Source organism: Palaemon carinicauda, unplaced genomic scaffold, assembly GCF_036898095.1.
Source record: "Palaemon carinicauda isolate YSFRI2023 unplaced genomic scaffold, ASM3689809v2 scaffold53, whole genome shotgun sequence".
In the NCBI taxonomy this organism is placed as follows: Eukaryota; Metazoa; Arthropoda; class Malacostraca; order Decapoda; family Palaemonidae; genus Palaemon; species Palaemon carinicauda.
Genome location: NW_027171794.1, coordinates 80001 through 107500, shown reverse-complemented (window position 1 = coordinate 107500; position 27500 = coordinate 80001). Strand labels below are relative to the sequence as shown.

Here is a 27500-nt window from a genome sequence, read left to right as displayed (position 1 = left end):
TAGGGCGATTGCAAGAACAAGGAGGTCTTCTACCATCAAGGTTTACCAATCCAAGTGGGAGATTTTTAGAGAATGGTGCAGAGTCAACTCTGTTTCCTCTTCCAGTACCTCTATGACTCAGATTGCTGACTTCCTGTTATACCTTAGAAGGAAACGTAGGTTTTCAAGTTCAACCATCAAGGGATACAGGAGCATGTTAGTGGCCATCTTCAGGCATAGGAACTTGGACCTTTCTAATAATAAAGACCTCCAGGATCTTCTCAAATCCTTTGAAACAACTAAGGAATGGCACCAGGAATTGCCAGCTTGGAATCTGGATATAGTCCTGAAGTTCCTAATGAGCGACAGGTTTGAGCCCTTGCACTCAGCTTCGTTGAAGGACCTCACTATGAAGACTCTTTTTGGTTAGTCTAGCAACAGCTAAAAGGGTTAGTGAGATTCATGCCTTCAACAAGAACGTAGGCTTTAGAGATAACAAGGCTATCTGCTCCTTGCAGCTAGGCTTTCTTGCTAAAAACAAACGCCCTTCTCAACCCTGGCCCAAGGCTTTTGAGATTCTGAACCTTTCGGATGTGGTTGGTGAGGAATTGTAGAAGGTCCTGTGTCCAGTAAGAGCCCTGAAGTTCTACCTGGAAAGAATGAAAGAGTTTGGTGCTCGGTCAAGAAGCCTTCGTTACAGATGTCGAAGAATGCACTATCCTTCTTCATCAAGCTCTTAATAAGAGAGGCTCATTCACATTGTAGTGAGGCAGACCTCAAGCTTTTGAAAGTCAAGACACAGGAAGTTAGATCTGTGGCAACTTCTGTAGCCTTCAAGCAGAATAGGTCTTTACAAAGCATTATGGACACAACCTTTTTGAGGAGTAAATCTGTGTTCGTCCAGACTTTATGAGGACTGCTACACTCTGGGACAATTCATAGCAGCGAATGCAGTAGTGGGGGAAGGATCTACCACTACATTCCCGTAACCTAATACCCTTTTCTTCTCTTGGAACTATTGTATTTTTATGGTTGTTTGTGGAGATTGGACGACAGTCTTCCACAATCATTGATTTTAGTCAGGTGGTCAGTTTGTTCCTTGAGAGCGCCCGGAACAAGGGTATTGGAGGAGGTCCTGTCACATGAGGTATTTACACCGGTTTGACAGCTCCTAGAGGTCTTCAGCCCCGTGGGTGGATCGCTGGATCTCGTAAGGAAAGCCATAATGAGGGAGGAATTCATTGAAGTCAGCTTCCTTATCAGGTATGAACCTTTAAGCTTGTTTTTTAACTCTTTTAAGTAAATTCCAACAATGTTAGTTGTCTCTGACCCTACACCAAAGGTGTCAATCAGCTATGTATATAACTACCAGGTAAGTCAGATGTTTAAAAAACGGATTCTGAGCGAAGCAAAAAATCTATTTGTTCCATAACTGAAATACAAACCACGTTATTTACATGGGGTAATTACTTCGGCGTAGCTGAATGACGAGCCATAAAGTTTTAACGAGGGTTTCCTACCCCACCGCTAGTTAGCGGGGGGTAGGGAGGGGTAGCTAGCTACCCCTCCCCTCTCACACACACCGGTGAATAGCTCACTTTACTTTTGGCTCGGAGAGACGACAGACTTGTCAGTGCTCTCCTCTTTGTTGACTGCCATAATCTTGTTTGCTTTTTCTTTTCAGTGTGTGTGTGAAGTTGGCCTCTATTACTCGTCATGCTTACGTGCCCTGGACTTCCCGGCCGCCCTTGTGGGACCTTTATGTCGGCCTTGGACACGGATCCTCACTCCTTATGCCCTCAGTGTAGGGGCCAACGGTGTGATAGGTCTAACGTGTGTATTGAGTGTAGGGAGTGGTCTACCTCCCAGTGGGGGAGGTTTGCCTGGCGACGTAAGAAGAAGGCTAAAAGGGATCTTTTTCCTTCGGAGGCTTCTCGGAAGAGAGAAAATCCCAGGTCTTCTTCTTTCGCCGCCCTTTCCTCCTCCGAAGCTCCCGCTCGAGCGGCTTCTTCCGAGAGGCCGGCGAGTGGTAGCGTAGACCGTAATGTTGTTGATGTTATTAACTGATCCCGGGGGTGAGGGAGAGGTCGTTGCCTCCCATAGCGAGGCGGCTGCCCCTTCCCCCTCGGGGGAGGTAGTTGTATCTAATAGTGATCTGTTTCAGCTTTGGGCTTCCTTGGGGCTGCAGGGTTCGCCCTCCAAGGAAGCTCTGTTTGACATGATCAAACGGGGTGCGGGCGCCGAACAATCGTCAACTTCAGCGGAGGTAGATCCTCTGTCTGTGGTTGACGTTGTTGTGTCGGAAACATCCCGTGGGTCTGGCCAAACGCCCGTTCCTGTGGCTGCGGTAGCGGGAGGCTCTGACTCCCCCTCTGAATGTCCTTCGAGGGTGGAGCTTAGTCCCACGGTCTCTCCTGCCGGTGATACTCCCTCTCGGGGGAGTTCACTTATAGAGACTCCTCTTCGGAGGCCCATCGATGGTCAGCGTGCTGATCCCACGGCCCCTCGTGGGCGTATAAGGTGGAAGGCTCGTCCTCCCCTTCGCCGTAGAGGCCTTCCTTCCCCCTTCAAAGGGGTTAGGAGGCGCCTCTTCAACTCGTCGTCACCACAGTCCTCTGCGGAGGAGACGACTCGTCGTTCTCCTGTCCTGCCAGCTACCATCCTAGACCTCTCCGAGGATCGTTCATGATCCCCTTCGGAGGATGGTCGTCCTTCGGGACTTTGTGACCTGTCGCCTAGACCATCTACGTCTGAAGATCCTGATGCGCTTTACGCACCACTTGATACTGCCCCTGCGCAGTCTCCAGGCCCTTCGGGGCTGTAGGGACTTGAGCGCGAAACTACACCTCTCGCCCCTAAGCGCCAGGCCCCACCTGTGCGGCCGCCTGCTGTTGTTCCTGCTGATCCTGACATAGCACCTCGGCGCTCACCCTTGGGCGTTCGCGCCTCTGTTCCTGACACACGCCAGGGTCCCCCTGCGCGCCCATGCCCTTCGGCGCCCCGTCACCCTCCAGCAGTTTCTGAAGTAGCGCGCAAGCGCCCAACTGCGCATACGCACCCTGCTCCTGATATAGCGCCACCGCGCTCACCTGCGCATACGCGCCCAGTTCCTGATACGGCGCCTACGCGTCCACCGGTGCCCCAGCGGCCACCTGCACCCACGCGCCCTCCAGCGCCTCGGCGCCCCCCAGTTCCTGTTTCATCGCACGCGGTCCAGGATGTTCCTGAGTTGGCGCACAGGCGCCCACAGGTTCCTGCGGATTCGTCGCGCCCCTCGGTGGAAAGGAGCGACACACGCCCACGCACGGTTCCAGTTCCAGCGCTCACGCGCACACCAACAAACCCGCGCGTTACTTTGGATCCATCTCGGCCACCTAGGGAGACACGCGATACGCGTCCGCGCGTAGTTCCTGCACCAGCGCCCACACGCTCACCAACGCGACCACGCATTGCTACAGCTCAGCGAGTCGCCCAAGAGGCTCCCAAGCTAGTGCACGGGCACTCACTGTCGCCTCTGGGCTCTCCCTCTAGACCGCACGAGCTTGCTACCGATACGATCGCACACGACGCTCCAGTATCGCGCCCTGTTCCTGATACACGCCCCATTCCTGTATTTAAGACAACTAAGGTTGCCCAACGAACTCCAGAGCGCCCTCACGCGGCTCGCCCCGCGCGGCCTCCGCAGCCTCGCACTCCGGTGCGACCACATCCTGATGCATGCCATACGCACCCACAATCGCCAACGCGACCAGCGCGCCCACAGGTGAGTGTGCCGGTCTTACCGGACCAGCGCCAACCCTCTCGCCCCCAGGTCGCTCGCGACCCTGCTCAAGCGCTACCGCGCCCTCAGCCAGTTCTTTCGGAAACGCGCTCAGGCGCCCCCGTTATCTCGCGCCCTTCAGGGCCGCGCCAGGTCGCTGCGCGCGTTCGGCCTCTTCCTGCTCTAGCTCCTGATCGCCGCATGCCTACGCCATCGCCATCGCCTACGCGCTCTCACGGCCATGTTCCCACTCCAGCTGCTGCGCGCCCCCGCGCCCGCGCCGTTGCCTTGGCACCACCGCGCCATCGCTCCTGAACACCCACCTGCGCGCCCTCGCGCCCGCCCCCGCCCACATGTGTGTGCGCGCGCGCGAGTTTCCAGTATCACACTACCCATCCACGCGCGACCCTGATCAGGGCCCGTTGCACGAGCCCCAGTGCGATCGCCGCCAGGCGGACTCTTCCTCGTCGCACTCCCCTCCCCGCAAGCGCAGACCAGCGCGCTCGCCAGAGGGGGAGTGCTCCCCGGACAGGTCTAGGGATTCTTCTATTTCAGCCCTGCAGGCAAACCCTCGTTTGTCGACTCTTCCTAGGGATCCCTCGATCCCTTTCCCTCCAGAGCGAGTGTCTGACAGCGCAGCTGTCAGACAGCAGCCCTAGTTTGGCACCCTACTCAGAGCTCTTGTGCAGGTGATTAAGCCAGCCCTCTCTGATTGGGGTCGCGAACCAACGGCAGCTTCCTCCCCCCTGAAGAGGAAGAGAGGAGTCTCTCCCATGGATCCTCCTCCGAGGCCTATTCTGTCCCCGTGCAGATCCTTACGCAACGCTCCTACTCCCCCTCAGACCTTCTCGCCCTCCCCAGCGGAGGAGGATTACCCCTCCTCAGGAGAGTCAACCGAGCAGGAATACTCCCCCATCGCACCAATGGGGGAGGTTCCTCCTCTTCCCGAATTTCTGTCCCACCAAGTCTCGCGCTTGTGGGCCAACACGATCCTCAAGCGCCGGGACGCTGTGGCCGAGAGGTTCCACCATAAGGTACCCAGTGCGGAGTCTAGCAGGCTCAGACACACTTCCGTTCTCGGTAAGAGCCTGTTTGAGCCTAAGGACGTGGAGCTCACTGCCGAGAAGTGGAGGAAATCCAACCAGGATTCCCTCATCCATAGGGCCCTGACATCGAGGCCCTATAAGCCTCCAGTAGCCTAGCAGCCCCGTCCTGCTAAGGACACAAAGAAGACGACCACTGCAGCGAAGCCCAAGGTGTCTAAGCCCTTTCCTGCCAAGAGCAGGAGGGGCAAGAAGTCCTCCAGGGGAGGCAAAAACCCTAGAGGTACCAGCCGAGGCCGGAAGTACTAGGGTTGGCAATCCCCCTGCATGTCCACCAGTGGGGCGATGCCTTCAGAGTTGCGCGACAAGGTGGCAGCAACTCGGGGTGGATGCCTGGATTATCTCCGTGATCTCTCTAGGGTATCGCGTCCCGTTCACAGCCTCTCTACCTCCCCTGACAGCGAACCCAGTGTCGTTGAGCTCTTTTGCCATGGGATCGGCGAAAGGGCAGGCCCTCCAGGCCGAAGTCCAGACCATGTTGGAGAAGGACGCTCTCCAGGAGGTCATAGACGGGTCCCCAGGCTTCTACAGTTGACTCTTTCTTGTGAGAAAGGCATCTGGAGGCTGGAGACCAGTCATCGACCTCTCGACCCTGAACGGGTTTGTCAAGCAGACTCCGTTCAGCATGGAGACGGCAGACACGGTCAGGCTCGCAGTGAGACCGCAAGACTTTATGTGCACACTGGACCTGAAGGACGCGTACTTCCAGATCCCAATCCATCCGTCTTCAAGGAAGTACCTGAGATTTTGCCTAGACAACAAGATCTACCAGTTCAAGGTGCTGTGTTTCGGTCTCTCCACAGATCCTCAGGTGTTCACCAGAGTCTTCACCATCATCTCTTCATGGGCTCACAGGATCGGCATCCGTCTCCTTCGTTATCTGGACGACTGGCTGATCCTGGCAGACTCGGAGGCGACCCTTCTTCGCCACCGAGACAGGCTCCTCGAAGTTTGCCAAGATCTGGGGATCGTGGTAAATCTCGAGAAGTCCTCTCTGCAGCCCTCTCAGAAACTGGTATATCTAGGCATGGTCATAGACACCAATCTCCACAAAGCCTTCCCATCAGAAGAAAGGATAGCAAGGCTGAAGAAGGTTGCGAAACCTTTCCTCAATCGAGAGGAACTCCCAGCCCAATCGTGGCTTCATCTCCTCGGTCACCTCTCCTCCCTGACCCGTCTCGTTCCCAACAGCCGCCTCAGAATGAGATCCCTCCAGTGGCGGCTCAAGTCTCGGTGGAGTCAAGGACTCGACTCCCCGGACTTCCTGATCCCCATGGGATCTGCGGAACGAGCGGACCTCAGTTGGTGGGTGGCAGACGAGAACCTACGAAAGGGAGGGGATCTTCTCGTCCCTTCCCCGGATTTGATGCTGTTTTTGGACGCATCAAACAAAGGGTGGGGGGCCCACGTTCTGAACCACAGGACCTCAGGCCTGTGGTCAGAATCAGAAAGGTACCTTCACATAAACCTGCTAGAAATGAAGGCCGTATTCCTGGCTCTTCAGAAGTTCCACCAAGTCCTGGCGGGCCACTCGGTGGTGGTGATGAGCGACAACTCCACGGTCGTGGCTTACATCAACAAGCAGGGAGGTACCTTTTCGGAACAGCTATCCCATCTTGCAGTAGAGATCCTGAGATGGTCCGAAGTCCACTTAATTTCACTAGCGGCTCGCTTCATTCCAGGCAAGAGAAATGTGCTCGCCGACAGTCTGAGCAGAGCGACGCAGATAGTGAGTACCGAGTGGTCTTTGGATCCTCAGATAGCCAACAAAGTTCTGACTTTGTGGGGTTCCCCGACAGTGGATCTGTTCGCTACGGCGCTGAACACCAAGCTCCCGCTGTACTGCTCCCCAGTCCCGGACCCCAAGGCTCTCTGGCAAGATGCCTTCCAACAACGGTGGGACAACGTCGATGTGTACGCCTTTCCCCCGTTTTGTCTGATGAGGAGGGTACTCAACAAGACCAGAACATCGGTCAATCTCTCGATGACCTTGATAGCTCCGCTATGGCATCATGCAGAGTGGTTCCCGGACCTTCTGCAGCTCCTCACGGAGATCCCGAGGGAATTCCCTCCACGTCACGAGCTACTCAAACAACCACACTCCAACATCTACCACAAAGCCGTAGCTTTGCTTCGGCTTCACGCCTGGAGACTATCCAGCATCTCCTCACAGAGAGAGGATTTTTGCAACAGGTTGCGGAAAGGATGTCTGGCCACCTGCGCAAGTCATCCGCAGGAGTCTACCAGGCGAAGTGGCGAGTTTTCTGTGGTTGGTGCCGTGGAAGGGGTATCTCTCCCCTCGATGCCACTTTATCAGCAATAGCGGAGTTCCTCGTTTATCTGCAGGAAGAAATGCGCCTTTCAGTCTCGACAGTGAAAGGCTATCGCTCAGCTTAAAGTCTTGCCTTCAGGCTCAAAGGAATGGACATATACTCCTCGCTGGAACTGTCTCTTCTCATACGGAGTTATGAACTTACCTGCCCTCAGTCGGAAGTGAGACCTCCTCCTTGGAACGTGGTTCGAGTTCTCAGGTCTCTTAAGAGACCTCCCTACGAACCATTACCCAAGGCTTCTGATCGCCACCTTACCTGGAAGACGATGTTCCTGCTAGCTTTGGCCTCGGCCAAACGAGTCGGCGAACTTCATAGTCTCTCCTACGACGTCGCCCTTTCAAGGGGATGGGGGGAGATAATGTTCAGCTTCGTTCCTTAGTTTGTGGCTAAGACTCAGAACCCGGGAGTGCCGGACCCAAGGTTCGACTCTTTCCAGATTTTGAGTCTCCGTTCTGTAACAGATGACCCAGACCATCTCCTACTGTGCCCAGTCAGGAGTCTAAGGTTGTATCTTAAAAGAACAGCTGCAGTCCGCCCCCAGGTGCGAGCGTTGTTCGTGAGCACCGGGGAAACGAAGAGGATGGTCACCAGGAATACCATCTCAGCCTGGATTCGCAAGGTAATCCATCTGGCCTTGAATCCTGACCCTCCTCCGTCAGGTCGCCCTAGGGCGCATGACGTCAGGGGCGTGGCTACGTCCCTGGCCTTCAAGATATTAGACAATAAACTACACAAAACTTTCCCATCAAACGACAGGATAGCAAGCTGAGGAAGGTCGCAAAACCCTTCCTCAGACAAGAAGAACTCCCAACCCAGAAGGGGCTATGTCTCCTTGGACATCTATCACCCTTGGCCTGTCTAGTTGCCAACAGCCGCCTCAGAATTCAATCTTTCCAGTGGTGCCGGAAGTCCAAGTGGAATCAGGCCTTTGATTCTCCAGACACTGATCCCCTGGGACCAGAGGAAAGGACGGACCTTGGATGGTAGCTGGCAGACGAGAACCTGCTGGAGGGTGTCTATCCTCTCGTCCTTCCACCCGATTTGATGCTGTTTTCGGACGCATCAAAAGAAGGATGGGGGTTCCAAGTGCTGCACCACACAGGCTCAGGCCTTTGGTCTGAGACTGAAAAGTACCTTCCCATAAATCTCCTAGAGATGAAGGCCGTATATCTGTCCCTTCAAGAGTTCCACCAGTTCCTGGCGGGTCGCTCAATGGTGGTGATGAGCGACAACACCAAAGTAATGGCTTATATCAAAAAGCAAGGAGGTACTTTTTCACAGCCCCGATCCCACTAGAAGTAGAGATACTGAGATGAGCGGACGTCCACTCGGTCTCACTATCAGCTCGCTTCATTCCTGGCAAGAGGAATGTGATCGCAGACTATCTGAGCAGAGTGGTCTTTAGATCATCTAGTAGCCAACAAAGTCCTGACTTTGTGGGATTCCCTGACTGGGGATATGTTTGCAACGGCTCTGAACTTCATGCTCCTGTTGTACTGCTCCCCAGTCCCAGACTCCAATGCTCTCTGGCAAGATGCACTCCAACAACAGTGGAACAACAGTGATGTTTATGCATTTCCACTGTTCTGTCTGATGAGAAGAGGACTCAACAAGACCAGATCAGTCAATCTTTCGATGACCCTCATAGCTCCGCTATGGTATCACGCCGAATGGTTCATGGACCTTCTACTGCTCCTGATGGAGCCCCCAAGAGAACTTCCTCCACGACACAGTCTACTCAGACAACCACATGTCAACATTTACCACAAGGCAGTAATCTCGCTACGTCTTCACACCTGGAGCCTATCCAGCATGTCCTCACTCAGAGAGGATTTTCGCAACAAGTTGTGAAGAGGATCTCTGAATATCTGTGAAAGTAATCAGCTTCAGTCTTCCAGGTGAAATGGAATGTCTTCTGTGGTTGGTGTTGTAGAATGGATCTCAATCCACTTGATGCCACTATTCCAGCAATAGTGGAGTTCCTTGTGTATTTGCGGGAAGAAATGCGTCTTTCGGTTTCAGCGGTTAAAGGCTATTGCTTAGCCTCGAGTCTCACCTTTAAACTGAAAGGAATTGACATTTCCTCATTGCTAAAAATTTTTCTCATATGATGTTATGAACTTACCTGTCCTCAGTTGGAAGTGAGACTTCTCCCATGGAATGCTGTTCGAGTTCTTCGGTCCCTAAAAGGACCTCTGTATGAACCATTACGCCAGGCAACAGATTGCCACCTAACTTGGAAGACAGTGTTCCTACTCGCTTTGGCCTCAGCCAAATGAGTTAGCGAACTTCATGGTCTCTCGTATGACGTCGCCCATTCAAAGGGAGGGTTAGGGGTAAGGTTCAGTTTCATCCCAGAGTTTGTTGCCAAGACTCAGAATCCGTAGGTTTCGGATCATAGAATTGACTCATTATTATTATTATTTTTGGGCTCAGGCCATGTCGTCCTGATGGAAGGTTCCTTTAAGTAGCTTCCTAGGGTATATTTGACTACAGTGATATTCCCAGAGAATTTACCTTTAGGTCTCCAGAATTCTAACTCCTGGTGCAAATATTCTTAAAATTTTTCTCAAGGATATCGCATAATATCAGGGGACGTATATCTTGATACGACACATAGCAATCTTCACCCCGAATAGCGTTTTAGCTTCGAGGGGGAAGTGGCAAAAATAGAAGGGGAGCCGTTATCAAGGTACCCTTCCTCCGTTACTACCTTGAGTATCTACATGGCGCCATTATTATTATTATTATTATTATTATTATTATTATTATTATTATTATTATTATTAAATACTAAGCTACAACCCTAGTTGGAAAAGCAGGATGCCATAAGCCCAGGGGCCCCAACAGGGAAAATAGCCTAGTGAGGAATGGAAACAAGGAAAAATAAAATATTTTAAGAACAGAAAAAACATTGAAATAAATATTTCCTATATAAACTATGAAAACTTTAACAAAACAAGAGGAAGAGAAACTAGATAGAACACTGTGCCCGAGTGTACCCTCAAGCAAGAGAACTCTGATCCAAGACAGTGGAAGACCATGGTACAGAGGCTATGACACTACCCAAGACTAGAAAACAATGGTTTGATTTTGGAGTGTTCTTCTCCTAGAATAGCTGCTTACCATAGCTAAAGAGCCTCTTCTACCCTTACCCAGAGGAAAGTAGCCACTGAACAATTATAGTGCAGTAGTTAACCCCTTGGGAGAAGAAGAATTGTTTGGTAATCTCAGTGTTGTCGAGTGTATGAGGACAGAGGAGAATCTGTAAAGAATAGGCCAGACTATTTGGTGTCTGTGTAGGCAAAGGGAAAGAACTGTAACCAGAGAGAAAGATCCAGTGTAGTACTGTCTGGCCAGTCAAAGGACCCCATAACACACTAGTCACTAGTGGTAGTATCTCAACAGGTGGATGGTGCCCTGGCCAACCTACTACCTTCTGGATAATAGTCTCCGCTCTGCAATTGACCACCCAGATCATCTGTTACAATGGCCAGTAAGGTGTATGAGGCACTACCCCAAGAGAACAGCAGCAGCTCGTCCCAAAGTGCCCTCACTTTTCGTCAGCACAGTCAGAAACAAGGGGAGGATCATGAAAAACAATCTTCGCTTGGATTCGCAGGGTCATTGACATTGCTCTGAATCCCGATCCTCCTCCATCATGTCATCCCAGAGCCCACGATGTCGGGGGCGTAGCTATGTCCGTGGCCTTCAAAAAAAACTAGTGTACTCTGTGGTTACGCATGTATTGCAAGCGGGCATGTGGAAATGCCAAACTACTTTCAGCGCCTTTTACCTGCAAGACGTAACTCACAGGAACCTCAATATGTTCCCTATCGGTCCTGTAGTGGCTGCACAACAGCTGGTTTTGTACCTCAAGCACATTATTAGACAAGTAGCAGAAGGTTGAGGGCATTGGTTACCCGGGTCTTAGTTTGAATGAATGAAAAGGAATGTCAGGCTTTTTTCCTTTCTTCATCGTCCCATCCCTTGGGGAAACAGCATCCTGGGTCCTCTGCACAAGCTGACCTCAAACCTCTGCAGGTAAACCATTGCTCCCTTCTGTAACTTAGCATTTTCCCAATACTGTTGTGTCCCCATACCCTGGCGAGGTGGTATTGGGAGTGTCTCGGTTTCCTCGGTTATTTCGGACAAGACTTGGAATAACTTTTACCTTGACAGTCACATTGCTAGTGTCTCATCACACACAGCTTGCATAAGTTGCAGACCATGCTTAACAAGTTTAGAGAGATGTTAGGGTCTCTTTATTTGTCTCCTTATTTGTGCCCTAACCTGCACAATAGGGAGTACCCCGTATAAGGCCAAAAGCCAGATTGGCAAGGACGTTCACCCTCCCGATGGGTGAGTCACCCTTATGAATAGCGTTGATTTGTATTCCAGTTCCAGAGCAAATGACAAATTTGGAAGTAATTTGTATTTTTCCTAACAATACAAACCTTAACCATTTATACATACTTGCCCACCAACCCTGTCCCCCGCCAAAGTCCTACCTCCAAGTAAAGTAAAAGTAAAGCCCAGTTAGGTGTGTGGGTAAGAGGGTAGCTAGCTACCCCCCTACCCCCCTGGTAACTATCGGGATGGGTAGTTAACCCTCTAAATTTTAATGGCTCGTCCATTCAGCTTTGCTTAAAGTAATACCCCTTTAAATAGCTAATATTTGTATTGTTAGGAAAAATACACATTATTTCCAAATTTGTCATTTTTACAGCTAGAGTTGTTAAAAAATATTCTCCCATCCTTCCAGATAGTGGGGGGTGGGGAAAGGATAGAATGTATTCAAACCCATTTCTTATAATAGCTCTGAATACATTTGGAACCTAATCTATACGATGATATAGGCTCTCCTGTGACGAGTACCGTTTATTCTTGAAACAGGCCTAACCTTATGCTTGCGACATTCGTATGTGCAGACAGATAGGTGGTTGGCAGGAGTCATCTCTTTTGGTCATGTACAGGACCAGGTGCTCTGGGAATTCCTGAGAAAGTTCAAGTTGCCAATAATTTGGTTCATAAGGATTCCTCCACCATAAGGATCCATATTTAAAAAAATGATTTCTTTGTATATGTATAGGAGGAAATCATATACAGTGTATCTTAAAAGTAATTTGTATTTATCTTGATCATACAAACTCGAGTCCTTCAACTTACACTTCCCGCTTGAAACCACTCCACAAGTTCCAGGCTTAAACCCTCTTAATGAGAGAATGCCTTGACGCAGTCATGTGGTTTCTTCATATTGTTGAAGAATTGTGACGGGCAAGAGGGCTCTCGAACTTGGGGAAATTACTCCCCAAGTTCGAATGTAAATTTCTATCCCTTTCCTCTATTCCTTCTGCTCAATATTTCTTCGACCTTCTCCTAATTTTATCAACTTTCTTTTGTCTTGCTGACCTAACTCTATGAGTATTATTTTTCTTGAGTTATATATATAGATGTAGATGTATGCATATATATATATATATATATATATATATATATATATATATATATATATATATATATATATATTATTTGTTCATTTATTTATTAATCTTTATTTTTATTTTATTTAAATGCCGTGGATATTTCCACATTCGTTATTACTGCCTGCTTAGATGAATGGGAGAAGGGATCACGGTTGGGAGGTATTTGCATTCAAAGCTATATAAGAGTATTGGATGATCTCAGCCATCCCAAAGATGGTTTGGACCTTTTTGGCGGAACTACTCTCAAGGGTTGGGTCATCGGAATCCAGGGGATCCAATCCTTGAGGTGGGACTCTTGGCTTTTGGCCGGGAGCCCATCATTACAGATATGGGGAGGATGATTCCATATATCCTCGGTCTCAGTCCTAACAAGTGGGTTTAGCTTACACCTGTGCCTCTATATCTGTTTTGATGCTATGCTATCCTTCAGGTAGGGTATGGAATGGACCATCTTGGAAGTATACTCTCATTGTGCCGATAGTGGAGAATGCAAATTTCCTTTCCAATGCATGATACTTTCTTAAAATTCTCAAGCAGGTAAACCAACAAAACCAACAAAAAACAAAGAAAATCCCACCCTTAACTATGGACCCTTCAAATACTGACTCCCCATACCCTGGATTTGCTGACTCCCCCCCGGCACTGTTGACGACCTCTGATAATGTGATAAGGGAAAGTTCTGTTGATGACCTCGGAACGGGAAAGGACCATTCTACTGATATTTCATAATCGAGTAATTTCGGTAACACAAGGAAACTTCGAATCCTTCATGTTACCCAAATTTCAATAGAGACAAATTATGATGATCTATGTAAAGCATTTGAATGCTATGGATGCATAAAAGAAATAAGGATGAGACTTGAAGCTAAAACATGGGATTCATGGATAACTTACAGTAGTTATGACGAAGCATTTAGTGCAATAAGTAACTTGAATAATATTAAAATTAATAACTTGAATGTCGCGGCTACTCTCTGTGATAAGGTACCAAAAGATTTGGATGTGTATAGGCCTGTCGATTGGTTGGAAAAAGACGCAGATTTAGTTATGCCTTCCCAGAGAAATCCAAAACCACCGATGTGGCTTATAGCTGAATTAAAGGGGGTTACAGGGAATTATTTTAAAATATGCAAATTGATTAAGAAAAAAAGTGGGAACTATTGCACCAGGCGATATATCTTGTTTTGGAAAAAATAGTTTCCTTATCCATGCCAAATCCAGTACACAGTCTGTAATATTGTCCAATATGAAAATAAGTAATGTTGACATTAAGTTAGATGTCAAACCCTACCTAGATTTTAGCTATGGAAGGGGGTTAGTTTTTAACAGAGATCTATATGAATTTACAGAGGAGGAGATACTGGCCATGTGTCCACTAAATGTATGGAAAGTTCACAAAGTCCAAGGTACATCAATGATAATCCTTACGTTCCAGGATGCTGATGTACCTTTTCATATTATTATTGAGAAGGAAAGGATTGAAGTAAGACCATTCAAGCAGAAGCCACTACAATGCTTTAGCCTAATTGTGTTAAATTTGGGCACCCGTCTAAAGTTTGCAAAAATGAGATGTGGTATTTGCTCCAAATCTTACCATGGAGAGTGTGCACTTGGAGCCAGGTGTTTAAATTGCAGCTCAAATCATAAATCCACAGATAAGAGCTGCGAGCTATATAAGTTGGAGGAAGCTGCCCTCAACAAATCGAACTTAGAACATGTGACCCATGCCAAAAGACTATTAAATAAACCAAATACATATGCTAAGGCATTAAAATCAAACCAACCTAGTACTGCCAATAGCTCAAAAAAAGTATACCATCTGATAAAATGTCAAATAACGAGGTAACCATATTATCTCCTGAGGCTTGACCACAGTGTATTAACACTAGGGCATTGCCCATTGCTGTACAGCCTTCATCCCCCATAACAAAAAATAGTACAAACCTCTCTCAGGCCATGTCCTTGCCTGATCTGATAGAGGTTCCACTTAAGACCAACTGTAGTGGGAAAGGTGCAAAAACCTCGAATCCCACCATCGATTAATCGTAAAAGAGAGAGACCTCCATCTCTCTCTCCACCCTCCATTAGAAACGTTAAGGTTATGACATCAAATAAATTTGTTGTTTTGTCTGTTGATGTTTCTAATGCACCAGAAGATAAACTAAATAAATCAGAAATTTAAGTTTAGGTCCACCATCCACCTCAACAAATAGATCAAAAGGATACAAAGAAAAATACAAACGTAAAACCCAACATAACAAGACCACCTCTGAAGAAACCTACAGGTAATAATGTTAGATTAAAAACTGCTAATGGGAAGACCTCATCCAAGATGTCTTCCAGAAATAATCCATAGTTTTCTCCTCCATTTTGCAATGGAACTGTCAGGATTTGAGGGCAAAATATGAAGAATTTAAGCTCCTAATTCATGAACATTCCCCCATAATTGTATGTCTACAGAAAAGTATGCTTGATTCTAACACTCCAAGTCCTCGAGAGTATGTTAGCTATAGAACACCTTATAATCAACAAGCAGGGAGCCATGGCGGATGTCTCATGTACATTCGCCGAGATGTTCCCCAAATACCTATGTCGATACGTACAACCCTGCAGGCAGTGGTTGTACAAACTGATATAGGGAGAAAATTTACAATATGCTCTCTGTACGTACCTCCAAATGATAATATTTTATATGATGATTTAGCAGAGGTCATTCAACAACTACCTCAACCTTTTCTCTTACTGGGAGATATGAATGGTAGACATCCTTTATGGGGTGATGTTTTGGCCAACACAAGGGGCAATATTATCTCATCAATTGTGGAGAATGAGGATGTGGGACTCCTTAATACAGGAGAGCCCACACACTTCCATGTTCAGACAGGTACCTTGTCATGCATTGACCTTTCAATTGCAAGCTCTAATTGCCTTCTTGATTTTGATTGGAGGACATTAGATGATTGGTATACTAGTGGTCATGCACCAATCATTATAAACACCAACAAGGGTCCGCCTTTGCAAAGATCGCCACAATGAAAATTTTGACAAGGCAGATTGGGTTAAATTTTCTGAGCTAAGTGAAATCGAAGGGAGAGCAGAACAGTTTGAAAGTATTGATGATGCCATAGACCTACTGAATGGAACTCTCCTTACAGCAGGAATCAATTTGATTCCCAAAACCACAGGACTATTCAAAAGACGACCAGTCCCATGGTGGTCTTCAGAATTAACAGCCTTGTACAGAGCCACCAAAATATCCCTGACTAGATTGCGTAGATGCCGTACGGATGAAAAAAAGATATCATACAAGAAGTGTAGAGCACAGTTCTGTATGGAGGAAAATAAAAAAGATTGCAAGCAAATTTACCCCGAACCCACCACCAGTGTTGAAAGTGAATGGTCAGTATGTGACTGAAGGAAATGAAGTTAGCAATGCCCTGGCTGACCATTTTTCAAATGTATCGTGCAAGAGTGTAGCAGCTCCTGATCACCAGTACAGGAGCATTGAAGAAAAGAAAATTTTAAATTTTGCAACAGGAAGGGAAGAATCATATAATTCTCCTTTTACTGAAGGAGAACTTGATTTCGCACTCGCTACTTCAACGATGCAGCCCCTGGACCCGATGGAATTCCATATGCAGTGGTTAAACATGTACATTTTAATACAAAATTATTTATTTTAAGTATTATTAATAGAATATGGCATGATCATAGTTACCCAAGTGTTTGGGAACTAGCCATTATTTTAGCCTTTTTAAAACCCGGTAAGGACAAGTTTTTAGCAGCAAGCTGTCGACCTATTGCATTGACTTCTTGTTTATGTAAAATCATGGAGAAGATGGTCAATGCAAGGTTGATGTGGTACCTTGAAAAGAAGGGTATTTTATCACCGATTCAATGGGGATTCAGAAAAATGCACTCAACAACTGATGTGTTAATAAGACTTGAGTCCTCTATTTTTGAAGCCTTTGCTTCCAAACAGCACCATGTGACAGTTTTTTGTTTTTTTTTACCTTGAAAAGGCATATGATACCACATGGAGATATGGTATACTTAAAACAATTCATGAACTAGGATTAAAAGAACTGCCACTATTTATTCAGTCATTTCTTTCGCATAGAGTTTTTCAAGTTAGGGTGTCAGAGAGTAAGTGTCAGGAAGAAGGAGTTCCTCAGGGGAGTGTGCTGAGTGTAACCCTGTTTGCACTAGCAATTAATGGGATATCCTCAGTCATTCCCCAAGATGTTCTCTCAACATTATTTGTGGATGATCTCTCAATATAATTTTCTGGAACTAGAATGGCAATGGTTGAGAGAAAAATACAACTCTCAATTGACAAAATTATCGAGTGGGCTGACATGAATGGATTTAAGTTCTCGACAAGTAAAACTACCATTGTCCATTTTTGTCGTATCCGGGGAGTACATCCAGACCCGGATATATACATTAAAGTCCAACGGATACCATGTGCAAGTGAAGCTAAACTTTTAGGTTTGATATTTGATTTTAGGCTTGAGGCTCTGAATATCTTGAAAGTATTGTCCCATACATCATGGGGGCAGACCGCAATACCATTTTAAAATTATAAAAGGCCTTGATTTTTTCCAAAATTAGTTATGGATGGGAAATATACTCTTCAGCCACCCTAAGCCGGTTAGAATTATTAGACTCAATACATCATGCTGGTATTAGATTGTCTACAGGAGCATTTAGAACCTCACCTATCCCAAGTCTCCTTGTTGATGCTGGAGAGTTACATCTAGACCTTTATCGAATGTCTTCCATTATTCGGTATTGGTTTAGATTGCAAAGACTCCCTAACTCTTTAGCCTTTCAGACTGCAAGCCTTGTAAAACACACATCATACTTTGAGTTGCACCCAAAATCTCCTCAACCTTATGGCTTTCGGGTGAAACAATTATTAAGCTGTCTGAATATAATTAGAAGTAAGGTACTTCCATTCAAGGTATCATCAACGCCTCCATGGAAATTACCAGAGGTATCTTTTTGTAAATACTTTATTGGAGTTAAGAAGAATATGACTGACCTAGAAGCCAGGTCTCTTTTTATGGAACATGTTGAAGAACATAAAGGATCGACTTTTATATATACTGATGGCTCCAAATTTGATGCTGGCGTTAGATTTGGAGTACATAATAATGGTTTTAATTGTAGAGGTGCACTTCCTCTAACAGCTTCCATATTCACTGCCGAACTGTATGGCATATTAACCGCTATTGAGAAAATAGCGTTGGAGAAAGAGGGTAATTTTACAATTTTTAGTGATGCAAGGAGTGTCCTTCAAGCTTTAGAAGTTTTTAATTCTAGCAACCCTCTAGTTTTAAAGATTTTAGAATGGCTTTTTATTATTGGACGGAGAGGTATAACAGTTAGATTTTGTTAAGTTCCAGCACATGTAGGTGTATCTGGGAATGAGAAGGCAAATTCACTGGCAAAGAATGCTGCATCCGAGTTGCTGCCAAGAAGATATCCCATTCCGTGTAATGATTTCCTACCTAACATCTAGAAATTGGTTTGTAATAAATGGCAACAGCACTGGGATAGTCTAGATGGCAGTAAAATGAGAGAAGTAACAAATGCCATATCTCCTTGGAGGTATAACATGATGCCCCGAAAATGGGAAACTTCTCTTTGTCGTCTCCATATTGGTCACACTCGGTTGACACACGAGTTTCTGCTGAAGGGCCAACACCAACCGTATTGTGAAGACTGTTTAGTACCTCTAACAGTGAGGCATTTGTTGACCGAATGCCCAAATTATGATAACTTGAGGAATAGATCTTTGAGGCTCGAGGTGAGGGTGGCAGGTTCATCCTTGCCAAGATTCTTGGACATGATGTGTCCTACTATGCAAGTGGCATTTTTGGATTTATTTCAGAAGCCTGTCTTCTGAAAACTATCTAACTTTTATAATGACATTCAACTATTATGGTTTTAATTGAATATTCTTTAATATTTTTGTATACATAAACTAAATGATATCGGCGTCAATAACCTTAGATGTCAGGATGCCTGAAAACCTTAAATCAATCAATCAAAAAATCAATCCAGGCTTAAAGGTCAGAGGTGATATTCTTATTGACCCAGGGGTGGGCAAGGCTTTCCTGTCACTTGCCAGTAGAGTGTAGTTTTAACTACTTCACTAAACTTCAATAGCCGTTCCAGTTTAGCTCCAGTCCTATTACTATTAAAAGACTCCGGTTTGTATAGTTAGGAAAAATGCATTTTTCTTTTTAGATATTTTATTTATATCACATATATTGTCCAATATTCTAAGCATTATCTTTTTTCAGTGTTATTCTAGTTGATCTGGCCAATGAGAACACTGCAGAGGTTAAATTTGTTTCAGGATATAATATTAGTCACTTGGAAATCCTTGAAGATAAACCTCCACCTGGTCTAGGTGACACCATTGATAGACTTTTCATGAAAAAGCAGGTATAGTATTTGATGATTTATATTTGTAGAAACCAGTTCTGTAAATGTTTGAAAATTGACTGAATTTTTTGGTTCACTCAAAGAAAGGTTAGATTATTATTATTATTATTATTATTATTATTATTATTATTTTGTGGAAAATAATGGCTGCCTCAGTTGCATTGATCTTATACTCAGTCTTCTCGATGGCTCTAATTATCTTCTTTTCAGGACTACTCCATACAGTCAGTAACTGAGCAAAATTCATCCTTCATGGTGGGTAGTCAAATTCAGGAATAATTGGCGAGTCAAGGTTTTAATATAAAATTCACAAATTAGGTAAGATTTACAATTCGGGTAAAAGAATACAGAGAACAAGCTACGTGTTTCGGAAGTGCTGTCTCCTTTCCTCAGGCTAGAGTGTTGGAAACGATGTGAGCTACGTCCTTATATACGGCAATTCTGGCTTAGGCAGAGAGGCAGCGAATTTTTCATTGGCTACCTCGAGCATCGTGAGAGGAGCAAATACAATCGCTGATCCTCATTGGCTAAGTCGCTCGCCGAGAGCGGCTGTAGTACAGTCAGACTGCCTTCCCACTCACTCCTAGGTGTTGAGTCACCATTTTGTCCTCTGGGAGCTTGTCTCTGATTGGTGGGAGTGCTCGCTGAGAGGGTATATAGGCTAGGCAGGCTATCCTGTCGCTGATCAAAGCTCTTGGGGTTGTTTATGTCTTGATCTGTTGGGTTGTCCTGGTTGCAGGTGTCATGGTTGGTTGGGTTATTTTTCCTTGTGTTGTTCCTTCAACAGGAGGGGAGGAGGAACATTTCCTGGGTAGTGTTGAGAGTCGGCTTTTCTCTCTGAATAAGAAGAGCTTCAAGTATGCGAAGTCTCCTGCTATCTGGAGCACGACCTATGATCTCGGTGTTCTTGATTATTTCTTCACGTTTGATGTTATTGTGGACGTGGAGGGCATGAGCTTTTATTGCACCTTGTTGGACATGACAAGACAGTCTCTTTGACAGACGCATGGTGGTCATTCCTATGTAACGTCCAGAGCATCCTGGAACAGGGCACAAGTAGGAATAGACCACGTTGGTCTGTTTGAGAATATCCTGAGTCGGCATGGCTGAGTTGTTCCACATGATGAGAGACCTCGTTTTGTTAGTTTGATAATAAATAGTCAACTTGACCTCTGTGTTTTTATCCACAGGGGAGACGTGACTCTTTATAATGTCTCTAGTGGCCTTTTCATCCTTTTGATAATCCCGATGCATGAACCCTTTATAGTAAAGGTTGATGGTAGTTGTGGTGTTCACGGTCGGTTGTTCACCCTGGTACCGGGTGTCCATGGCTAGCTTGATTTCACGGCTAACTTGTCTATTAGAGTAGCCATTGTTCACTAGGACCTGGGCGACTCGGTCAAGTTCTTGGTGTGTGAGAGGGCTCTGCGGAAGTAGGCCTTGATGGTGGAGGCCTTGTACCTGGTAGGGCATTCACTGTCTCCATTCAAGCATAACTCGAGGTTAGTGGGCTCAATGTACACACTAGTATCAAATTCAATAGATTTGAGAACATTTACGAAGGGCAGCCATCCATCTTTGCTATGTTCGACAGTAAACCTCAGGCAGCTGCATTCCTCAAACGTCCTGCGGAGGGTCTCGATGTCCTTGGTAGAACGGGCCATGACAAAAGGGTCATCTATGTATCTTACGTACACGTCTGGACGACGTATTCATGAGAAAACCCTCTCTTCAACAACTCCCATATAGAAGTTGGCAAAGAGCACACCAAGGGGAGAGCCCATCGCTACACCATCCTTCTGTATATACGTGTGGGCCCTGTGTGTGGTAAAAGGGGCCTTATTAGTACATACTTCAACCAGAATTCAGAGGGCCTCCTTGGGGATGTTCAGGGTTGGAGTAGAAGGGTCCCTGTAGACTCTCTCCAGGATCAAGTCGATGGTCTCTCCAACAGGAACGTTAGTAAAAAGGGACTCCACATCCAGTGAAGCGATGGTGCCACTGGTGGGGGTCCCTTTTAGCTTACCAGGAACTCGGTAGATGAGGCGACACTGTACTCGTTTGGAACATAAGGGGTCAAGAGGCTGTTAAGTCTTTTTGCCAGGTGGTAGGTCGGCGTTGGGCACTGGCTGATAATAGGTCTGAGTGGGTTGCCGTTCTTATGAGTCTTCACATTACCATATAGGTAACCAGGGCTAAAATCCCCAGTGATGGTCTGGAAGTGGACGGCGTTTGTGGCTGCATTAATTTTTTCAATTGTCTTGTTGGCCTCTCTCTTGATCTCTTCGATGGGGTTGTAGGAGAGCTTTTCAAACTTGGATGAATCTCCCAATATCAGGTCAAGTTTGCTGTGATACTCTTCCGTATCTATCAAGACAAAGGCATCGTCTCCAGTGACGTGAGTGAGGCAGCCAGGGAGCTGAGGAAGGAAGTACATTTGACCGTGAGGAGAGCTGAAAAGACTGCTGCCTTTGTCTTGATAGATACGGAAGAGTATCACACCAAACTTGACCTGATATTGGGAGATTCATCCAAGTTTGAAAAGCTCTCCTACAACCCCATCGAAGAGATCAAGAGAGAGGCCAACAAGACAACTGAAAAAATTAATGCAGCCACAAACGCCGTCCACTTCCAGACCATCACTGGGGATTTTAGCCCTGGTTACCTATATGGTAATGTGAAGACTCATAATGTGGCGGGATGTAAACAAACAACCCCCACACCCCTGAATCACTCTAAACAGACCAATGTCTCCTCAATACAACCTTTCCCCTTACGTTATCAGCAGCGTGACTCTTGGACAAAAGGACAAACACAAAACAAAACATAACCCTAAAACTATATATTTCTTACTAACTATAACAATCACTTAATACTAAAAACCATTCAAATAACTGTACAGTGAACCCTCGCTACTTCGCGGTTCGACCATCGCGGATTCACCACCGCGGATTTTTTTCATAACGCATGTATATACATATATCGTGGATTTTCCGGAAATTTTGAAAATACCGCGATGTGACCGATGGTGCGAGATAGGAAAAAGTAAGGAAAATTGAATCATGATTGATTTTCAATATAAATGAAACTTTGAGGAGCAACAAAGATATCATTTGTTAGAGAGATAGAGAGAGGTAAGGTAGTGAAAAGTAGCCCACAGAGAGAGAGAGAGAGAGAGAGAGAGAGAGAGAGAGAGAGAGAGAGAGAGAGAGTGTGTGTGTGTGTGTGTGTGTGTGTTGTTTTAAATGTAATAAACAAAAAAATTTTTATAGGTTATAACACATTGGTGCTTATGTAATATCAACTGTATACTGTAGACGGTTTGAATAAGTTAAGAAATGAGCGGCAGCTAGACGTCAGCTGATCTAATCACAGCCAAAAGTAAAACAAAAAGAAGTCAACAATACTCGATTTTTAAAACACACCCGAAATTTAAAAACAAAAGTACATGCTTTCTTAATGTGCAATTAACTATTTAAAGAGTAGCAATTTTCTAGAATAAAATGATGTTTCCCAAAAAATAGTGATTTGCTGATGAAATCAGATGCCGTAATTTTAGCAACGATTGAAATGGATGTAAACTCGGCATAATTTTTTCATTTCGTATTTAATTGACACTAAGAAAACTGATTTTAGTTTCTTTATCTATATGTAAGTATTGTATAACACGAAGAGAGAGAGAGAGAGAGAGAGAGAATGAATCAGCTGTTGTAATTGAATGCCGTGTTTTTGTTTCTTGAGAATTTCATCGCCACGACTATAACAACAACATACTGTACTGAACTTTACAGTATTATACAGACTACTGTAATATGATAAAGTAAAATATTTGTAATAACCTATTTTACATGAAATGGGGCTATTTTTTTTTTTAATTTACATTTACGTACGTAAAACAACTCTCTCTCTCTCTCTCTCTCTCTCTCTCTCTCTCTCTCTCTCTCTCTCTCTCTCTCTCTCTCTCTCTCTCTCTCTCTCTTGTAAATTGTTTTCCTGCTTTGCTACGTATGTATGATTTTATATAGATACGGTAAATAATATTTGTAATAACATATTTTCTAAAAGCTTTTACTGTAATATCATTATTTATCACTTTCATCATACGCGTTAAATGCCTTCGTTTGTTTACTGAGCGTACTTTATTACGCCGTCGTTTCAGGCGGCGTCATAAAGAAAAACATTTCATTTGGAAGTCCTAAGAAAAATTCAGTAAAACATTGGTAATAACAAAATCAACATACTGTACTGTACTGAATAATCAATATAATCGATGCAAAAACTAACCTATACACAGATGTGTAAATGCGTTTGTTTCTTCATTATGATCAGAGATAAACGTAAACAAAACATTGGTTGCCATTTTTTATCGTGCTTTTTGGCGTGTTTAGGAAACGCATGATATAAAATCGCCTTTAATATTTGTGCCTGTTTTAGTTTAGGGTACTGTAGTACATGCATTAAGTGTTCTGTACATTAAAGGGTACAGTAGTTTGTTAACAGTACTACGTACAAGGGAAGATTTTAAAAGTCTGAATATACATGTTAAATAAATAGGTAAATATGGTGTCACTACTTCGCGGATTTTCACCTATCGCGGCCGGGTCTGGAACCTATCTACCGCGATAAACGAGGGTTCACCGTAACACCGTTCAAATAAACCAAAATAACCCTAACAAACTTAAAACTAATCTCGACCACAACCAAAATGTATATTATATTTTATGGGACATCAACACTGTCCTCAACACAAAGCCAACTGTCTTTAATGGCAAACTATCAAATATGTTTATAATTGTTTATTTATTAATGCGGAAACTGTCTCCGCACACAACCCGATCAGTCCTTGGCACAGCCACCAATCTGTGGCAAACGGAACTATAGTCAGTTCCAGTCAACTGAACTAAACAGTCAATTAGTTGTCATCATCATCATTATCATCATCATCATCGTCATCAATCGGAATCTTAAAAAACAGGCCAGGTCATCAACGGTTGTGCAGTCAAATGAGCAATCCAAACAATATTAAGTACAGGCCAGGTCATCAACAACAAATCCACTTTCTAAATTCGGTCTCTCCAAAGGAGGAATCACGGCCTGCCAAAATAAAAAAGAAAAACACTTACGAACACTCCTAACTAACTTAACTATCGTACTATAATCAAAGATAAATAATAAACTTTCTATCATTCACGAACGCCCCTAACAAAAATGAATAAAAACAGTACTTACTCCGATACAAGAAAAATCACTTTAAAGCCGGCTGCCAATGAACAAAAAAAACATAACCGACTCCTGCTACAGTCAAATATCCATTGTTTTCGCCCAAGACATTCATCACCGCCCTAGCCTAGCTAAAAAATGTAAACAAACAACCTTAAATATACCGACAGTCTTTCCCACTACAAACAATCATTTGCTAATTACCCTTGTTCTTCGGCGCGCACCGCGGACACACAAACACACACGCACACACAAACACACATACTCTCTCGCGCACGCGCGATCTAACAAAACTAAAGCAAATGAAATTCTCTCTCTATTTGACAAAACTAAAACAAATAAACACTTTCTCTCTCTTGCGATTTGACAAAACTTAAGTAAATAAACACTCTCCCTCTCTCTCTCTCTCTCTCACTCTCTCTAATGACAAAGCTAAAGCAAATAAAATATCTTGATGTAACAATACTAAGACAACTCTCTCTCTCTCTCTCTCTCTCTCTCTCTCTCTCTCTCTCTCTCGATTTGGCAAAATAAGAAAAATAAATTAAAATAAAATTATTCCTCTACAATAAGAACGGCAACCAACTCAGACCTATTATCAGCCAGTGCCCGACGCCGACCTAACACCTGGCAAAAAGACCTAACAGCCTCTTGACCCCTTATGTTCCAAACGAGTACAGTGTCGCCTCATCTACCGAGTTCCTGGGTAAGCTAAAAGGGACCCCCACCAGTGGCACCATCGCTTTACTGGATGTGGAATCCCTTTTTACTAACGTTCCTGTTGGAGAGACCATAGACTTGATCCTGGAGAGAGTCTACAGGGACCCTTCTACTCCATCCCTGAACATCCCCAAGGAGGCCCTCCGAACTCTGGTTGAAGTATGTACTAAGAAGGCCCCTTTTACCACACACAGGGCCCACACGTATATACAGAAATATGGTGTAGTGATGGGCTCTCCCCTTGGTGTGCTCTTTGCCAACTTCTATATGGGAGTTGTTGAAGAGAGGGTTTTCTCACGAATACGTCGTCCAGACGTGTACGTAAGATACATAGATGACCCTTTTGCCATGGCCCCTTCTACCCAGGACATCGAGACCCTCCGCAGGACGTTTGAGGAATGCAGCTGCCTGAGGTTTAGTGTCGAACATAGCAAAGATAGACGGCTGCCCTTCGTAGATGTTCTCAAATCTATTGGATTTGATACTAGTGTGTACATTAAGCCCACTAACCTCGAGTTATGCTTGAATGAAGACAGTGAATGCCCTACCAGGTACAAGGCCTCCACCATCAAGGCCTACGTCCGCAGAGCCCTCTCCAACTGCTCCTCTTGGGCTGCCACACACCAAGAACTCGACCGAGTCGCCCAGGTCCTTGTGAACAATGGCTACTCTAATAGACAAGTTATTCGTGAAATCAAGCTAGCCATGGACACCTGGTACCAGGGTGAACAACCGACCGTGAACACCACAACTACCATCAACCTTTACTATAAAGGGTTCATGCATCGGGATTATCAAAAGGATGAAAAGGCCATGAGAGACATTATAAAGAGTCACGTGTCCCCTGTGGATAAAAACACAGAGGTCAAGTTGACTATTTATTATCAAATTAACAAAACGATGTTTCTCATCATGAGGAACAACTCAGCCATGCCGACTCAGGATATTCTCAAACAGACCAACGTGGTCTATTCCTATTTGTGCCCTGTTCCAGGATGCTCTGGACGTTACATAGGAATGACCACCATGCGTCTGTCAAAGAGACTGTCTTGTCATGTCCAACAAGGTGCAATAAAAGCTCATGCCCTCCACGTCCACAATAACATCAAACGTGAGGAAATAATCAAGAACACCGAGATCATAGGTCGTGCTCCAGATAGCAGGAGACTTCGCATACTTGAAGCTCTTCTTATTCAGAGAGAAAAGCCAACTCTCAACACTACCCAGGAAATGTTCCTCCTCCCCTCCTGTTGAAGGAACAACACAAGGAAAAATAACCCAACCAACCATGACACCTGCAACCAGGACAACCCAACAGATCAAGACATCAACAACCCCGAGAGCTTTGATCAGCGACAGGATAGCCTGCCTAGCCTACATACCCTCTCGGCGAGCGCTCCACCAATCAGAAGCCAGCTCCCAGAGGACAAGATGGTGACTCAACACCTAGGAGTGAGTGGGAAGGCAGTCTGACTGTACTACAGCCGCTCTCGGCGAGCGGCTTAGCCAATGAGGATCAGCGATTGTATTTGCTCCTCTCACGATGCTCGAGGTAGCCAATGAAAAATTCGCTGCCTCTCTGCCTAAGCCAGAATTGCCGTATATAAGGACGTAGCTCACATCGTTTCCAACACTCTAGCCTGAGGAAAGGAGACAGCACTTCCGAAACACGTAGCTTGTTCTCTGTATTCTTTTACCCGAATTGTAAATCTTACCTAATTTGTGAATTTTATATTAAAACCTTGACTCGCCAATTATTCCTGAATTTGACTACCCTCCATAAAGGATGAATTTTGCTCAGTTACTGACTGTATGCAGTAGTCCTGAAAAGAAGGTAATTAGAGCCATCGAGTAGATGGAGTATAAGATCAATGCAACTGAGGCAACTGTTATTTTCAACAAAACTTGTCTGAAAGAGGGTGTACTTTCAAAATATTATTTTTATTGTTATTATTATTATTATTATTATTATTTTTATTATTATTATCATGTTTATATATATATATATATATATATATATATATATATATATATATATATATATATATACAGTATATGTATATATATATATATATATATATATATATATATATATATATATATATATATATATATATATATCTATCTATCTATCTAATATATATATATATATATATATATATATATATATATATATATATATATATATATATATTATATATATATATATATATATATATATATATATATATATATATATATATATATATACAGTATATGTATATCTATATATATATATATATATTTATATATATATATATATATATATATATATATATATATATATATATATATATATATATACAGTATATGTATATCTATATATATATATATATATATATATATATATATATATATATATATATATATATATATATATATATATATATATATATATACA

The 27500-nt window shown here is 44.4% G+C and overlaps 1 protein-coding gene across 3 annotated transcripts in view; it reads left to right on the top strand.

Moving 5' to 3' along the window:
• LOC137637094 (gem-associated protein 6-like) overlaps window positions 1–27500 on the top strand; it is a 125924-nt gene that overhangs the window by 72703 nt on the left and 25721 nt on the right. For all 3 annotated transcript variants that reach the window (XM_068369389.1, XM_068369390.1, XM_068369391.1), the window contains exon 3: window positions 18976–19120. In XM_068369389.1, coding sequence (XP_068225490.1) covers window positions 18976–19120 — 145 coding nt within the window. The remainder of the gene's footprint in view (window positions 1–18975; window positions 19121–27500) is intronic.